We start from the raw sequence: 18,715 nt of genomic DNA on the forward strand, positions 1-18,715 counted from the left end.
AGCGATTGAGATCCTGCTTAAATAGAAGGGTATCAAGTTCCATTGGCCGTTTTTTGAAAGAAGGAAGCATTGTCGAAGTAGTGATGTTAAAAACTTTAGTTTTCAAACCGCAGACAACCGACACAGCACACAACAAATATCTCGTTATTACCTGTAAGGTTCATCTAAATGTTCCAACAGCCAAAGAATCCAGTTATTCCAATCGAAACCTTTTGACTGTTGTCTAAACTCCCGAATTCCTCTTCCTTCATTTATCCTTCTTAGATTGGAACACCTGGTCGAACCCCACAGTTTAATTCCGAATTCCAGCAGCCAATATTCGTTTGGTTCGATTCTGGAGTTTTTAAAGTCAGTCTTTTCTCCATTAAAAGCTCCAATTTTTTTAAGGTTTTTGGGGGTTGAAAAGAATTTCCTGCTATACCTTCATGTCTGGGAACTCACTTTACGGTAATCTTGCTGTGCTTTCCTAGAACCGTTAGGCAATTTAGGCACTCTGAGACAAGTTTGGAGTTGAAAGCGTACGCATTTAGTGCCTTTATGACTGCAGGCTGTCTGAGAGTATGTATATCTGTTCCCCTTTCGTATTTTTATCTCCTGTTCACAGTTTGCATGAACCTCAGCTTGGAAAATTATTAGGATTAGTCCTATGTAATTCCGTAAGGTATAATTCGGCCCTTTTACCCCTAAACCTACTCTCTGTTCCCTGTGTATCATATTAAGGTCCTGGTCTGACATTTGGGACTCTTCCAAAAGTCTCTATTCTCTATGACCACATGGAAGGGTCTGTCAAAGTTGAGTTTTTCCCTTTTTTGTCAGTATTCGTTCTTTCCCGAATGTATGGTGGCTTCTCCTTAGGTTTGGATTTCTTTCCTTGTATCTCTGGAGTCTGCCAGGACTTCAAAAGCCACCTTTTTTTTACATAAATGTAAGGGTGGAAGGTCAAGTGAGGTTTCCATTGTCCTAATGGGGCTTGTTCTGTGTCTCCTTGATCAGTGTTTTTGGCCACCATATCCCAAATAGCGGACGATATTGGTTGATGGGATAGGGACAGAGTTGTAAGTTATTGGTTGGGTTTCGTGGAGTCTGATCCTCCATTTCTTGAATCTTCCTTTCAAACAGGAGACCGTTGAGGTCTTTGGAAGCCACTACTGGGTGTGAGTTTGCTGAAAGGATGGTGATATTGTTTTCGAAGTTTGGGATGATGGTTGGCGTCCGGCGTCTGCAATGTATGCTTAATAGAGAACGGAACCGAGAGTAAAGACAATATTGCGTCTTTCAGGCTCCATATCGATCCCATCAGTTGTTTAGACATTTTTTCGGAAAGTTTACAGTTCATTGATTGATGATCATACTGGGATAAGCTCATACGTGGAGCATACAGTTCCGGTAGGGGGGGGGGGGTAAATGGCTATGGACAGCTAAACAAACAGTTGATTTAGTTATTATGTTAACCCTAGTCTACCACCTGTTGCTGTGTGCCCTTCCTGATAGGGTGTTGAATTATTTATCTCATACGGCTTGGGGGGTGTTTTTCGACCCAGGATATATCTCTCGAGCGTTTCATAGCGTTTCAAAACCTGCCCCTGGTTGAATTGATTTATCAAAAATCTTAAGACGATAAGACTGGAACAGAAAAAACTCTGTCTAATCTGAATAATAGCGATTGTATAAAATAATCACGTTGAAAATTTAACGAGGTTGCAAACAAACGAATGTACACGGTTAGGGGGGGGGGCTCTAACAATTTAGAATCCGTTTAGTTTCTTGATTATCGTTGATAGCATAGCACCTACTAACGAAATGCGAGGATGCAGCAAAGTTTAAAAATATCAGCAGCTTTAAGGTTTGTATAACATATTTTTAGTTGTAAACATTAATTTAAAAAAATTATTGTCAGGAATCAAAGGGTTTGATTTTATTAATTGTTTCTTAAATTTTAGGATGTAATTCCATACTTTTTTTGCCTCAGTTTTTTTGATTTGAATGAAATGGACGTAAGTATTTTTTTTTTAATTTTAAGTGACATCTTTTCTCGGTTTCTTTATTTTTTTAATGGAAAATTTCATTAAAATACTGTTCTTTTCTCTGTAGATAGATTTTTTCCTCAGTGGTAGATAAAAGCGGAGGGATTGATTTTGTCAAAATTGACTAATGGATAAAATAGTTATTTTTAATTTTAGGATGTGATCCAATATTTAATGAACTGAGATTTTTTGCCAAAAGTCCCTCACTTTTTATTATTTAAATTAAATGGACGTAAGTTTTTTTTAAAATTTTACGTGACATCTTTTCTCAGTCTGTTAATTTAATTTAATTTAATTTTTGTTAATGGGAAACCTCATTAAAATACTGTTCTTTTCTTTGTCGCATGCAGATGTGGTAAAAATTGACTGAAGTATAAATTACTTTTTAAATTAGAAAATATTTTATTAGATATACACAATTCCATAGAATAGAGCATAATAGTTAAATTTAAAAAAGATAAAATAAATGTGCTCTAATTTAAGCTAATTGTAAGATGTCATGACATAGACACAGGAAATAAATAATGCGTCGAAGTTGGAAATTTTATTTATAATATAACGAAAAAGCTCAAAATGATAGTGCCAATAAGATTTTTTGAGTAGACAAAGAATTTCGTCATTTTAAAAGAGAGATGCTCATTAAGAATCATATAAAGATTTGGTCATAATGTGCAGTTTCCTAGGTGAACCCTTCATCATTCAACCCTTAAAAATATGTCAAGAGGGTGAGACGTATTGATTATAATGAAAAAAATAAATACATTTCTATTAATTGACGTGATTCCCAGTGTTATTTTCTTATAAGAAATCGTATTTTAAAGGAAATTAAAAAAGGTGATAAAGAGGCCTTTGTTATATCAGAGTTGATACGCTCACAAATGAATCAATCCTTTATAAACAGGTATTTTCGATTTATTTCAAGTTTAAAAACCAACCATTTCATCAGGCAAAGTTCGTCAGTTGATGACCTTTGTCAGATTTCAAACACGTTGAGCTTTATAATAACAACTATTTCACATTTTGGTAAGTATTAGATGGTTTTGCTCTGTCGAATTTAGGAAAATAATCTGTTCGATTAGGGATTCGAAAGATTGTTAGAACACCTGATTAATCGACTTGTATTTTTTCCAAGGAGGTTTTTAGTTTTTATCCTTCCAGCAATTGCAATAGGTCTATAAGTTCATAAAAATTACTGATCTTTCTGTCACTATGAATGGTGGATGTGTTGGAAAGGTACTTTTGTCCTTTACTTTCATTACTTTCCAATTTTCATTTACTTTTTTTCAATTGACTTTGGTCGAGATGTTGCTAAAAACAAGGAAGGCAATTTTTATCATTCTTTGTTCACCTTAATAATAATTCATAACTAGATGGAAATAGGAACTAATGCGATGCGGCTTTTTTCCCCTATTTCCTTTTTTTATTTTAAAAATCACTTCAACTACGATAAATGGATTTTAATTTTTCTACACATTCCTTTTTAAGGAGTGTTTTTAAGTTCAGCATATACTTCAAGTCTTAAATTCTACCGTATTTCAGAATTTTTTGTTGTTCAAAGACAGGGCACAAAAGTATGCAGCTAAGTTCAGCCTAAAAGATCAGGGGTCTACTGATGAATAAAGGTCTAACAATCTGGCATCTAAGATATCGTCAGGTTACGTTTGCCCAAAGGTTTTGGGTGTATTTAACGAATAGTTTGGGTGTGACATTTGTATGTGCTAATACTTTTAGAAACCTTTGGTTGTCTGATCCCACGAGAATTTATTTTGTCCATGTAACCACTTTTAATATTTTCTTTGGCGCAGGCATGGATAGCATGTAGTTCAGTATGAAAGACCGATGTGCACATCCCTCATGAGCACAGTTGCTCGTATTTTGTGTTTGCACAGTATATAACTGACCCGGTCTTTTCACTAGTTTAGAATCTAGAGTTCGTGCATTTCCCTTTTTGTTTAGGGTGACTCAGTCTGATATAGAAGATCATTTGTTTGATCTTGCTATCCTAGATTTTTACCTTGCATAACCTGTTTTTTTGATGGTTCATTATGTAAAATTCTTTGGTCGGCTAACACCAAAGCATTGTCAGGTTGTTGCGTTTCCCAGGTTTTGGGTGTATTCACTGACTATTTTGGGTGTGACATTTTTACATGCTAGTGATTTTAGGCCCACTTGACTGTTTGTTCTTATGAAGTTTTTATGCCAGTGTAACCTGTTTTAAGATTTGTATATTGGCCAAGCAACAATATCATGTATTTTAGCTCGAAAGCAGTTCAATCATAAACACTCATTAATTTCATCCTCGGTTCTTCTGTACCTTTTATTTGATGAAGGCAGGTGTTCAGGGATAACAAATTTAACCGACACAGAAAACTTTTATAATGGCAACTTGCAATATTTTTACAGAGTAAGGATAGGAATAGTAACTGCAAAAAATATATTGTTCACAATACTTTTTGAATATGTGTTGTAGTGTGTATAACATAAAGAGAAGGAAAACGGGTTTTTTAATTTTCTCTTATGGCAATGAACAAGGATTGTTATAAAATTAAATACACACATATTTAATCAATCTTCTTTATTTTTCAATAAAAGTCATCACAAGAAGGTCTTTTTTCGAAGAAGTCCGAACTCGACGTAACCACTCTCAATGGGGATGTTGAAGATGACTCTCTTCTTTTCCAGCATCTGGTTTCTCAGAACACAGGAAACGACGTATGGCTTATTTCCCAATTTCTTAAATTAGTATACCCCCTTATGATTTAATTGTTACAGGAAAATGTTTTAGCCATGTGGGACTGCGCTAATTTCGATGAGACTGTAATGACTTTTCACCTGTTTTACCTTCCAGAAATGTATTTTATGACTGAAATTTGAGTTTTGTTTATTCAATTTTTGTAGTTGTTGGATTCAGCTAGTACTACAAACAAGGAGGAAAGTACAGCTATAAACGAGCCCGGTAGTTCCTTCGACAACGAGGTATATAACCTTGGAATAGAGCCTTGTAGATTAATATAACTAACAATATATATTTTCAATAAGGCCGGATCATCAACACTGCTTTGGAATTTTGTCGAGCAGTTAGAAGAACAAGTAAGTTATTTTTACATATATTTTATGTCAACTAAAAGTATATTGGCTCCACTCCGCTGTACCTTCTATAATCCTAACCTAACCCGAAGCCTCGAACCTTGGCTTCGCACTTGGAGATCTAAGGTGACCGAAAACATAGCCATTTTGCCGACCTCTCACACTCCTTTTATCACATATGACGTCAAAAATTCTCAGTCACAAAAAAATCCTGGATATGATTTGACAACGAGGAACATCCTTCTTCAACTCCCCACCATACACCAACCCCATCGCGGTATAGACACCATCGCGACCAAGAGTGAGTAGAAGTCACTGTCCGCTTATGTTCCTGGACATCTCTCAAGCATTTGCTCGGGTATGGCATGTGGCATTTTAAGACTGATATTTATCCTATCAACGGTAGAGTCCCTCAAGGAAGTACACTGGTACTCCAACCACTATTCTTTACCCTTTGCTGCTCATCTTCCTCTTCACGGCAATACCATAACCTTTGTATTCGCGTATGACATTGAGAATCAAGTTTAACGAAAACGAGTAATATAGCCGTCTTAGATACTCTCTTCCTCTCATACAGGTTTTACCCAAAAAGAGGCCAATCCACAATCCGCAGCCTTTTAAAGAAAAAATGTCGTGGATATGACTTGATAACGAGAAACATCCTTCACCACCACAATAGTTTTCCTGGCAATCGGGATGCTCCATAACACCAACTGATCACTCCATCAGAATGTTTTCCATCCTTGGAAAAGTGCTCAAGAAGCATCATGTTATCAGGCTGCGCATCAACACCCTCAAACCTTATTCCTTACCACCTGTTCTGCTTCCGCCACTACAACTCACACACCATATTGACACCATCGCTACTACTCTTAAGCATGTTGTTTTCCTGGACATCTCCTAAGCACATTACAAAACACCAAGTATCAAAAACTTTCACCTGCTATTACGTGCCAACTCACCAAACAATAATTTACTAACACCAATTTACAATGTCAGTGCATCCAACATAAACGTACAAGAAGCATACTGGCACCACTTCTCTTTACTCTCAACACTGCTGTCCTCAGAAGAAAAGCATTTTCCCATCCTTTGGAAATTCCCAATTGTCCGTATGATCCTCACCTTCCAATCCTTTGAAAAGTCCTTGAGACGCTTTTCCTTATCATTCATTCATTTTACCAAATTTAAATTCTATTCCTGACCACCACTTCGGCTTACGTTATGGTACTGCGGTGAAGGACAGCAGTGTTGAGGGTAAAGAGGAATGGTGTCAGGAAACCAAAGTTGGTAGGATAAATGTCAGATCAGAGAGATCGTGGGCTGCAGGAAAGTGACAATCATATCAGTAAGACCTTTAGATTTACTCTTAAATCTAAATGCCTAATCATGCCTTATCATCCCCCATTTCTTCAACAACAGCATGAAACTATTAGGCCACATGAAATCTCCCCATCAGCCTGCTTCCAATCCTGGAAAATGTATACGAGAAGTTTCTCCTCATTCCCTTATTCCTTACCACGTTCGGTTGGAAGTACAGTACTCCTTGAGTAGTAGTAGTACTGTCCAGTTATTTTCCTGGACCTCTGTTATGTATTTAACAGGTTATGCTGCTTAAGCTCGCTGTAAAAATTTAAAAGAAAACTTCTGTCATGGTTTTGGACTAAATTGTCCAGTATTATGGGTGGTAAGACAAAACAGGTTGTAAGTGCTGATTGTCGTGGCAACAAACCGGACAGGATTTAAAAGTATCAAATTTAAATCTTTTACCATTATAATTCAGGTGAATTATCCCCAGCCAGTATGTGATTGTAATTCTTCTAATTTGTGTAGGGAAATAGGTATATTTGTAGCACAAAATGATGGTGATATCCAGGTTGTACATTGTTTCTTATTTCCATACGAAGCTTTCATTCCGAAACCTTTTTTTCAGAATGAACCGACGTGTTATCCAGACCACTTAAGTTCTGCTTCATGGCCTTTGCACAAATCTGAGGTAAGGTGTATTTTTTTAAGAGAAAAATTACTCCATTTCTCTGTACCTTTCAATGTCATATGCGTGCAAAAATACAATCATTTTATGTGATTTCTAACTACTTTTATTAAAGCATATTTTTATTACAATTTTAAGGAGGTACAGTCTGAAGATTCTACGCTTGAAAGAGTCTCCGTTCTTCCGGTATGTTCATCATCATTTTCTTTATAGAAGTCCAAATTTCTCTCCTATGTCTTACCACACTGTTATACAGACTATTGACCGATGTGAAATCACCATTATTGTCGAGTTTTCCCATGCCTTTCCCTTTTCCTAGATAAACTTACACACTGATGATTCTCCCACAATGCCCTCCGTTGGTTCCAGTCATTCCATTCGGACCGTCTCAAATTGGCTAGGACCGTCCCTACTTCCCCCAATCCATTACTTTCTCAAGGCTCAAGCAACTCCACGTCCTTTTTTTTTGTCTCATTATTGACAAAATTTACCTTTCCTTCACACCACCTGACTAACAAGTGGTAACTATATGCAAAATATTGTAAGATTTGAGACGTAAACTCGTACATTTATTTTATAAGGAACTTGCGGAGAAGCTTTAGTTTTCGTAGAGCATAGCTTTTCATCATAGAGCTGAACTAAATATGATACCATAACATAGGTTAAGTAATTTGTAACAATCACAAGGAGAACATGTGAGGCAATTATGTCGATGGTGTGAGAAAAAGGACTTTTGGTGTGCGTAACCTCCTAGCACCCTCTTATTCTCCGCCACTTTGAATGATGTATTCTGGACTGAGGACATTGAATCCCAATTGATACACCGATGGCCATACCATTTTACCTTTTGACTTCCTCTATCAGATATCTTCCCAACCCCTACGTAAAATAAACCTTACCTTCAGATCCTCTGTACACCCCCTTCTGACCTCTATCTCCCAAAACACTGTTTTCGGTCGTTAAAAGATTACTTTGCTAAATCTTCCTTCAATAGGGTTTTGAAACATTGAAGCGGCCTTTTCTTCGTTTGCCGGAATCGACAAAAATGGACACGACGCAACATTGGGTGAATGTACTGTTACAGCTTATACAAACAAATGCAGTTAATACTAAATTCCCGTGTACATTTCAGGAAGGAGAATACAAGTTAGACGAATTTATAAACGACTCGTCATTGCTCACTGAGGTAATTGAACTTTTCTTTTCAAAAAATTGTATATTTGATTTTGTACCTTTTGTAGGAAGGACGGTCAGAAGTTGCAACATCCTCTGAGCTCATGGTAATCAAGGTGAGAATATATTCACTATCTGCTTGATAAAGCGATGATTTATTTTTACAATATCATACGATTATTATAAATGTCACCCCATCATTTTTTTTTTATTATAACATCAAGTTATGAAATTTCAGAACATAGTGAATGAGGTGACATCAACCTCTACAGAAGAAGCAAGGCGTCCCGACGAAAATCACTCTGTGAGATCTTTTTAACATTTTCTTCTGTTGTCACATAATAATGATAACTTATTAGGTTATAGCGATCGATGGAACACAGTAATTGCGCGTTATAAATTAAAACAACGCTAATTCTAGCCAAAATTATAAATCACATCTAAAACATAACAATACTAAATTGTCAAATTTTCTCTCATTTCTGTACAATTATATATTTTTAAATTCTGTAAACGGATTTATGATCCCTAGCAATATAGAATTCATGAAAAACTTGTCAAAACCAAGGTTTGGTTGATTTCACTCTTATTTTTCTTATGATGACAAACGTAAATATTGTCGACATAGTAAAAAACTAGAAAAATACGGCTTTTCTATAGGCCAAATGCCGTTAAATTTGGAAAATAGATAAAATCCAGGAGGGTTATGAATTTTTAAGTGGAACACCGGACATAAACAGGAGAAAACTTGCCCTCGGCTGATTCGATATTTGAAACCAAACATAGCAAATTAGGTTAAAATAATTTATTAGTTAATCTTTATTTAAGGTATTGGTTGCAATGAAAAAGTCATTGTCACGAGCGGGATTCGAACCCACGATCTTCGGCTAGATACCACTCGAGCTATCATGATCGCGATCCACCCGGACAGCAACTTCCCATCTCAACACCACCTTTTGAATTTTCCCTCCTTTTTGCCATTTTTCAAACGTCGTGTAATCAGGATTCGATTCTCGGCAACAAATGAAATGGCCACGGAGAGCTCTTAGTTAAGATATACTTCGTTTTACTTATTAAATCCATTATATTTCGTGATCCGATTGACCAAATAACTTCTTTGAATTAATTAATCTTTATGTAAGGTAATTATTCAGAAATAGTGAGATGCGGTCTGGTGCGATGTAGGTTTCAGAAAAACATTTTCTTTATCGTGCCAACGTTTCGATCTTTATTGAGATCATCTTCAGGGCTCGAAGTGTTTCTCTTGAGTGTTTGACTCTCAACAGGACACGCAAGAATGGCACAATTACACAGAAGACAAACACTTTGAGCCCTGAAGATGATCTCAATAAAGATCGAAACGTTGGCTCGATAAAGAAAATGTTTCTCTGAAACCTACATCTCTGGTGTGAACCTGCATCTCACGATTTCTGTATAATTATCGATTAACGGTCACTAATCACCACACATTTATGTAAAGTATTGGTTGAAATGAATTTGTCGCACATTTGTCGCCGAGAATCGAATCCTGATTATACGACATTTGAAAAATGGCAAAAAAGAAGGAAAATTCGAAAGGTAGGTTGAGATGGGAAGTTGATGTCCGAGTGGATCTAAATCACGATAGCTCAAGTGGAAAGCAGCGGCGTATCAAGCCGAAGATCGTGGGTTCGAATCCCGCTCGTGAGACTATTTCATTTCAACCAGTACCTTATATAAAGATTAATTAATTGAGAGAAATTATTTGGTCAATCGGACCACGAAATAAAATCGATTTAATAATTTATTAGCAAGATAAAAAGCTTATATTCGTTTTTCGCACCCCGAAAAACCGCAGAACACAAATTTTGGGGGATCTTAAAAGAACTTTTTTATTCATTCCAATTGTTCCTCTAATGTTTCTGAAATCACATAAACCGTAATTATTTCGATAAGACTCCACCCATCCACAGGAAATTTTACAGGGCTTTACATTCTTATAACCTACATGTAATGGCACAAAGTCAGCTTCACTACAACCAGAACCAGAGATATAAAATAAAACTTTTGAAGAGTTTTGGTTGATTTTATCCTTATTCTCTCACTTATAATGATATAATATAAAACATAAACATTGTTGGTAGTCAAAAAGTAGAGATATTCAGCTTTTTAAAGGTTCTAATCACGTTGGATTTGAATAAAATCTAGAGGGCTTATTTTTGTAATTTTATATTTACCTAACCTCATTTAATACGAACCATCATATTATATGGAGCACTAGACATGGAGGAAAAAATATTGCTCTTTTTCTACTAATCAAACTCAAGAATGTCTAGTTTTGTTTGTTATGAAATTTTGTATTGAATTGCTTAAAACAAATTTACTTCAAAATATCGGCAATTGTGATGTACTGACCGATGGACGTAGCAAAGTACTTGAACGTATTTTCTACCGAGAAATAAAGCTGGTATTCGAAAAACCCAGAATACTATGATAAATAAATAAATTTTTGGGAAAATCGAAAAATATTTTTTTAAAGTTTTTCGCCTAAAAAATGATCATAACTTCACCGATCTAGGTTATGTCTATTATATATACATATATTCTCCAAGGCAATTTTTTCTTTTTTGAAAGCTTTACATACTAANCTTTTTAATTAAAATGTTTTTTTGACGTACTATACTGAAAGCTTATTTTGGTAACTTTATATTTAACTAACCTCATTTAATACGAACTTATCCTACGTAACAAAACTAGTCTACTGATATAATAATCTTGCATTACATTCAGAAAAAAGCAGACAACTTTATATTAAAAATGATTGTTTCAATTCGAATCGGTTTCGAGGTTTTTAGCATTCACTTGTCAGTTCAGGTTCAAAAAAGTCAATCAAATCCGACTTAATCCATGTTTTCAGGTAAGAAGTTCAACCATTCCCGCTCCGATTCGACGTCATTCTCCGACTTTAACCGTAAGAATTTCTTCCCTTTATAATCGTTATGTCAATAAAAGTTCGACAAGATCAATCGTTGTAGGGACTTAGCAGGCAAGTGTCTCCATATCCACCGAGGGGCACATGGCAATGCGACGCCTCACAGGTAGTAAAAACATCTTCAATCGAATTTTTGATAGGATAATCCGGTTTTCGGTTGAGCACACTGGAGGATTGATTTTGCTGTTAATGTAACAAATTTAATTTATGATTTTTTTTTTTGGCTTTCTTTAGGCGGAACCTTATACCATCTCTGGCTATAGCAGAACAAATTCAACTTTTTCATCGGCTTTTGTAAGTCGATACTTAAATTGTTTAATTAACTGAAAATTTTTCTAACAAAGATTGTTTCAGAACGGTAGGACTTCACATACTGCAAGGGGTTCGCGCCAGTTTTACATGTCACATGTGAGACTATCTGTTTTTTAATACAAAAACCGGACAATTGTATTTATCCTTTATTTTTAACAAAACAACAAATTTTAATGTTTCTTTTTTCTTAAAAGCATGTTTTAAGTCGATAAGATCCCGCTCGAGCAGATGCTTTGGCCAACGACGTCCCACGTCGAGGCGTGTGGCTTGACGAGCGAACATAGACTTGTAATCTGTTTAGTCTGTCGTATACTCACCGAAAGCCGTTCTCATGGCGTTGAAAGGTTCGAGTTTTGGCTAATCTCGTACGGCCACTAGTCATCCAAATTTGTTTAATGATGTCAGTTATGATTTAAAAATCAACTCTAGTACAGTGTTCTATAATGATTTATAGATGTTGAAAAATAAATTTGGTTCGTACTAAACCGGTACAACTGAAACAACCACAACAGATCATGGAAACGGGTTTTAGAGAAGTATTGAGGTATGGCAAACTTCAGAACACGCTCGCCAAACCCCACGCCGTGGGGAACAAGGCTTTACATAGCCCAAGTAATAGGTGTGCCACGCTCAACCATCCACGATGGTGCTCAGGACTTAGGGGCACCGGAAGTATCGATCGGTTAGTGGTGGATCATGATGTTCTTCGGCTAGAGACGATCGTTTTATTGCTCTTACCGCATTAACCATCAAATAACGGCTTTCTTAATAGGCACTCAATTCTAAACGGTCCGTGATGTAAGGGTGAGCTCTAACATAGTCATCAGAAGGCTTCGTCAGAACAGCCTGGTCTCTAGAATAATGGGGATGTCCTCTTCATAGATGAGTGTCGGTTTGGTTTGTGGCAAAGAGGACGGGGGTGAGTGGAGAACTCTTTACTTCATGTGCTGTGCTTGAGTTACAACCTTTTCAAAGACAGCAATGGTACAAGGTGGAATCAACGTCCATGAACTAAACTAATTATCATACAGAATGGATCTATGTCTACACTAAGGTTCTTTGGAAGCTGTGGACCCATTAATAAGATTTATTGGGAACAACATCTTGTTAATGCATGTAGCTCAAGTTGGCACCCATTACTTGGAGGATTCAGTTTAGCACATCCTCCTCCACGTCTTACCTTAGTCTGACCTAATACCGGCGGACCGCACCAATTACAAAACTTTTGATTCGGAAAATGTGCCTTTATACGTATCTCCTTCCTCCTTTCTTTGTCTTTGAGTCTATTTATTTGAAATGTAGATTCATTTCTTTTTCACTTCGGCTTTTTCAGAATGTCCACTCTGACGTTTCTGGAAGATGGGATCTAGCGGGGCTTTTGGTAAGTTTAATCTTATATCTAATTTTAATTAGTAGTATAATGCTTATTGTTTTAAAACAATTCGATAAAAACAAAGCTGGATTCGGCAAGAGAAAAGACCCAAATGGAAACCACCTCGCCTGATGTAAGTTTTTAGTTTGACCATTTTGAAAAAGGCAGCCTTTTAAATTAGCCGGGTTTCTAGGTCATCTGCCCTCCAGCGCCAACGCGGCCGACCCGGTCAAAACTTACGGTAAGCGATTTAATTCCAACATTATCCCTATGAAAATTACTATTTAAGTATGTCATATAAAACGTTTTATTTAAAGGATATTTTACAGAGCCATCATTGTCTTCCCATACCCAGGAGTGGCACTTCCTTCCGGTTTCAAACATCAGAATCCATTGTAAGTTTTAACCAAATCTGGCCGTAATCCACGTTTTTTAATATTGTTGTACAAGAGCTCCTGCATAAACAAGACTTTATTCGTATTGTTTTCGTTATTTTTGACCGATTTTTAAAAGGGTTGACAAGTTAAATTTTTTATTTTTTAGCAGACGTCAACTAAGCATTTTCCCGCTTCATTGACTGTAAGCTCTTCTCTTCATACAAACGGGGCGAACTTCGAAAGTACAAGTCCTTTCTACACTTCTCATGTAAGTGCATGGTTTAGTTTGTTTGTTTATTTATCTTAGCTGTCTATTTTTTCCAGCCTCTACCCGCGTTATTCGAGAGTGCTAGCACAACTACGCACGTAAGTTCAATTTTTAATTAAACTATTAATATAATCCTTTTGGGTTATTTAAAATTTAAACTAAGCATAGATGCTCATAATAGAAATACTTCATTACTTAATTGCCTAAAGTTACGAAGAACAGACGATTTTAACATTGGATATGGTTTGCAATCTTTTTGCGTGACCGTTTTCCCGTTATCGATTACGATTCGGTAGTAGTATCATATGATAGGATAAAAATGGGCAGGATTGATCAGTTAGGACACCAAAATCTCCTTACAGGCTCATCAGAAACTTACAAACCTTCCAAATAGATATTTTAAGGCGATTATAATTACAAAATGCTGGACAGCATAAGTAACCTCTTCGTCAGTTCAAAATGAGAGGCCCGTCCTGAACGCGCGCTAGCATCTGGAGTGAGGCATATGGATAGTATCCCAGGGGCACGACCATCAAGGGAAAAGAGAAGAATCTTTAGCCAAAAACGCCTAGGAACCGAGGAAAAAAGGAGATAAAGACCTGATGGTTAGGTTAGGTAGGGTTATGGCTAGTGACGGGTTATGCTAGGACACGTTTGTTATGGTCAGAAACAGGTTACGTTCGATAGGTTTATGGTTAGGAGACGGGTTAAGTCATATCGGGTTGGGTTATGTTAGCAAGGGGTTAGGCTAGGTTTATGGTTAGAGAGGGGTTAGGTTACGTCAGGTTGGGTTATGGTTAAGGAGGGTTATTATTACTCATTTTTCAAATCTATAAATCATAATAGTCTTCTCGTCATATTCTTAGAAAATGCAACCTTTATCTTCATTTGCTCATTCGTCAATTCATTCGATTTTATGAAAAATTACAAAAACTATTTCATAATCTGTTCAGAAAAAATTGAAATACGTCTCAAAAAACTGATTTTAAGGGAAAAATGATTTTTTTGTTTAGATAAAAGTCGATTTATCAAGCCATAAACATAAAATATTGTTCAATAACACAGACCATTGTTTCAGGATGATACCATTGTAATTTCATCAGCATCAGAAGATGAAAACTAAACGAGTAAATAATGACTTACACTCAATTTTATCCTACTCAAAATAATGGCCGTTTAATTTTAGTGAAGGCAGGAGCACATCGAAAAAACCGGACTTACGCCATCCTTGACAAAACACAGGCCAACCACTAGATAAAAAATTTGTTAAGACAGATCAAGTTGATAGGAGAAAGATCTGATTTTTTTTTTTGCAAAGCCAATTTCAAGTTAAGTTTTTAATTCTGAAATACTTTCAAACCTATAAAACTAGTTTTTGTCATATTATAAATTGAGCAATGTTGCTACGTTTGTTAAGATAGAATTTCAGTGATTTTCCTAATCTTTGACAGATGATACCTATTTTCTCTTATAATTGCATTATATTTTTTTTTTTAATTTTGATTTTGATTAATCTACCTTGTGTGCTTGAGTTAAATTCATGTTAATTGTATGTGAAATGACGCTGTGCAACAACTTTTTTGCATTTATTATTAACATTTAAATTGTATAAATTCGAAATAAAGCAATAAAAAATCAATGTTGTATTGTAATTGTGTATTGTGTTTGTATTTGAGTGAACTTAGTCGTTAACGCCCTATAAACAAAAGTTTTGAAATTTTTTCTCGTCGATGCTTCACATTCCACTGAAGAATTCATAACACCTCTGGATTTTATTCAAATTTATTATTTCAAAGCTGGGTTTTTATATTTTTAGTCTATTTCAATAATATTTAAATTTTGTGTCATTATAAATGAAAAATGTAAGGATGAATTAACAAAAACTTAGTCGTTAAGGCATTATAAGTTTTGAAATTTTTTCTCGTCGATGCTTCATGTTCCACTTAAAAATTGAGACAAAGTTTACACTCTGATGTCTGGGGCTCCACTTAAAAATTTATAACTCCTTTGGATTTTATCCAATTTTATTATTTCAAAGCTGGGTTTTTATACTTTTAGACTATTTCAATAATATTTAAATTTTGTGTCATTATAAATGAAAAATGTAAGGATGAATTAACAAAAACATCGGAGGCGTTTGAAAAACGAAAAATATTAGAGAAAAAAGCTTTTTTAATTTTCCCAAAAAACACATTTGCAGATGTTTTTAATAGTGCAGAAAGAGAATATCAACTTTATTTCTTGCTCAAACTGTTATTTCAAACTACTTTGTTACGTCGCTTGGTCTCGTGTTACGTCTCGAATTGCGAATTAGCCGGAAGACATTTTTCTTTCAGCATGACCATTTAAAATTGTATAACTCCTCTGGATTTTAAATTCAACGGTGTCATTATAAGTGAAAAAAGAGATTAAAAAAACACTCCAACAATGTTTTAACTACAAAATCCGGAGGAGTTATAATTTCTTAAGTGGAGCACCAGACATCAGAGTGTAAAGCCGGGAACACACTCGTTGCAACGCTATGGGACGCTGCCCCATGCTACCCGACGCCTTGCCCCGTTTTGATGGGGTGTGCACATCTATCCGACGCAAGAACACGTCGCGTACAGTCCACAGCGTTTATCACAATAATCACTATCACAATCGCAACGACTTTTTTGTTCTTAATGCATTATTTTGAGCAAAACCATGTAATAAATTGTTAGATAAATTTTATGAGCAATGGGCATTGTACGCATCCCCTGTTCTCGGTAGACTCTTCGGCGCCTCCTATCACTATACAGGCAGAAACGCAACTCATCTGTAAAAATAACAACATTCCAGTTTGTCTTTTCTTCTAGGCGCATCAGTCTACTTCATTTAGGAAATGGTGGGCACTACGGAAAGGTTTCCGTCTGGTAGTAATGACAATATTTCTGTCTTCCCTTAGCGTCGTAATGCGCTGAGATGCACTGCCAGGCGTCCCATTGGCACTTCCAGTCTCTGGGCTAAAGCCCTGAGAAACGCCAACTGCCTCTGCCATATCCACTAGCCGGTGACCTCGATGACTCATTCCTACAATAATATTGCGAACTTCTGGTTCAAATGATGTCTTTCCATTTGTTAAGAAGATTGGATTAAAATGTAAAAAAAACGAGAAAAGGTGTTTGTTTACTAAATGAGGATTAACATTTGTTTGTTTTTGGTTTGTTCTTTTCTGTTTTGTTTCATCCAACTAACAAAAATATATCGATTAATTTAATTCAAATTAATAGAATAAGAATAAATTACAAACATCCCTATTCATTTTTTAGCAGTTTGTAATAACTTCGAAATACATGTCCAACGAAGACAGAAAACCTTAAAGTTCCATTGGGAAGAACGCTCGACACAGGCCTAATCTTTTTCAACTTTGTATCACCGAAAAACGTCAGACGAGGATGTCTATGTAAAATTGTTCATATTATTTGGAGATCGTGAGATGCGGTCTGGTGTGACATAGGTTTCAGAAAAACATTTTCTTTATCGTTCCAACGTTTCGATCTTTATTGAGATCATCTTCAGGGCCTGGGATTTATAAACATTGTATAAATTTTACAAATACATTTAGGATGTGGAAAAAAGCATTGTATAAATTCATTTTTTCCACATCCTACATGTATTTGTAAAATTGAAACAATGTTTGTAAATCCCAGGCCCTGAAGATGACCTCAATAAACATAGAAACGTGGGCACGATGAGGAAAATGTTTTTCTAAAACCTACGTCACACTAGACCGCATCTCACGATGTCCAAATAATCATTGGCTAACGGTCACTGAACACCACACATTGTTCATATTGTTTAGAGCTATTTTTTCGATTCGGAATATTAAGAATGTTGAGAGTAGTGAATTTTCGGTGAAGTGGTGGAAGGGCCAGAAGAAAAGGACCGAGAGGGTGTGTGATAGCGCAACAAGCTTTTCGCCCGAATGGAGTGTAAGAGACGATATATATCAAGACAGGGGATTACCGGTAGCGCTCGGATCATACAAATGGCTCGCTTTAGCACTCCTCCCCTCCTATTTGTTTCAGCCCTTCGCTAACACTGATTCCCTCTTTTTCCTTTACTATTTATAATACTTAGCCTTGATTTGTTTGTCTTGTCCGGGAGACAATCTCTACAATTCCTTAGATAAGGTGTGATACAATGGGCCCCTAACCCAAACCCACAGATTCAACCCGAGAATAAAAGAATATAGAAGATGGACCAATAAATAGACAAATGGAACCATTTGGCTTGAATAACAGAATTGCTTTTCAAGCCATTTATCCTTGAAACCTCCTTCGCACACTCTGTGTTTGTTTTATTGGGTTGTCCGGAAAATAATGCAGGATTTTGGTATTAAACAAAAAAAAAGAAACTAGTTACTTTAAAGCAATGTTCTTTAATCAAAATAATTTCCCAAACTCTCAATACATTTCTCCCAACGTGTTGGTAACTTATTAATTCCGTCTGAGTAGAATTCAGAATTTTTAGAATTGATAAAGTCAATAAATGCATTTTCCAGTTCCGTTTGATTTTTGAATATTATGTGTTGTAAGTAGTGGTCCAGGTGTCTAAAAAAATGGTAGTCAGTAGGCGAGAGGTCCGGAGAGTAGGGTGGGTGAGGCAAAGTTTCATAGCCAAGCTCCAATAATTTTTGTGACGTTACACGTGACACATGTGGTCGAGCGTTGTCATGCAACAAAATGGGCCCTTTCCGATTGACCAAAGAGGGCTTCATTACTGCCAATTTCTGATGCATGGTATTAATTTGGTTACAGTATGATTCAGCATTGATGGTTTCGCCAGGATTTAAGAAGCTGTAGTGTATTAAACCAAATGAAGCCCACCATACCGTAACCATTACCTTTTTTTGATGAGTTGGGGGCTTTGGAAAATGTATTGGAGCTTCTCCTTTGTCGAGCCACTGTCCAGAACGTCTAGTGTTATCGTAGAGAATCCACTTTTCGTCACATGTAACAATTCTGGCCAGAAATGGGTCATTTTTGTTTCGACAAAGAAGTGATGCACAAACATCAAAGCGCTGATTTTTTTGGCGATCGTTTAATGAGTGTGGAACCCAATTTTCGAGTTTTTTCACTTTTCCAATCGCCTTGAGGTGGTCAGCGACGGTC

At 36.1% G+C, this 18,715-nt stretch overlaps 1 protein-coding gene across 6 annotated transcripts; it reads left to right on the forward strand.

Annotated features, from left to right (window-relative positions):
• Nucleotides 1-1,838: 1,838 nt before the first annotated feature.
• On the forward strand, nt 1,839-15,141 carry LOC106673225. Of its 6 annotated transcripts, none has more exons than XM_014405253.1 (23): nt 1,839-1,843; nt 1,941-1,994; nt 4,617-4,736; nt 4,797-4,841; nt 4,923-5,000; nt 5,064-5,114; nt 7,045-7,107; nt 7,243-7,290; nt 8,099-8,176; nt 8,237-8,290; nt 8,346-8,393; nt 8,516-8,581; nt 11,174-11,227; nt 11,292-11,354; nt 11,483-11,542; nt 12,894-12,941; nt 13,018-13,065; nt 13,126-13,173; nt 13,250-13,327; nt 13,476-13,577; nt 13,634-13,675; nt 14,656-14,704; nt 14,764-15,141. In XM_014405253.1, the coding sequence occupies exons 2-22, from the start codon at nt 1,989-1,991 to the stop codon at nt 14,698-14,700; spliced, it is 1,245 nt and encodes a 414-aa protein (XP_014260739.1). In that variant the 5' UTR covers nt 1,839-1,843; nt 1,941-1,988; the 3' UTR covers nt 14,701-14,704; nt 14,764-15,141. The 6 variants fall into 6 exon arrangements, with proteins under 6 accessions (XP_014260739.1, XP_024082478.1, XP_014260755.1 ...); XM_024226710.1 differs by having other exon boundaries at nt 13,479-13,577; XM_014405269.1 differs by having other exon boundaries at nt 13,262-13,327.
• The last annotated feature ends 3,574 nt before the right edge of the window (nt 15,142-18,715 follow it).

Source organism: Cimex lectularius, unplaced genomic scaffold (genome assembly GCF_000648675.2).
Source record: "Cimex lectularius strain Harlan isolate CLEC.00 unplaced genomic scaffold, Clec_2.1 scaffold4, whole genome shotgun sequence".
Taxonomy (NCBI): Eukaryota; Metazoa; Arthropoda; class Insecta; order Hemiptera; family Cimicidae; genus Cimex; species Cimex lectularius.

Bases quoted from the DNA above. Each gene is read 5' to 3' on its own strand.
- LOC106673225 (XM_014405253.1), top strand. The intron at 4,842-4,922 runs GTAATGACTTTT...CAATTTTTGTAG, and splicing joins GCGCTAATTTCGATGAGACT to TTGTTGGATTCAGCTAGTAC. The intron at 7,108-7,242 runs GTAAGGTGTATT...TACAATTTTAAG, and splicing joins GGCCTTTGCACAAATCTGAG to GAGGTACAGTCTGAAGATTC.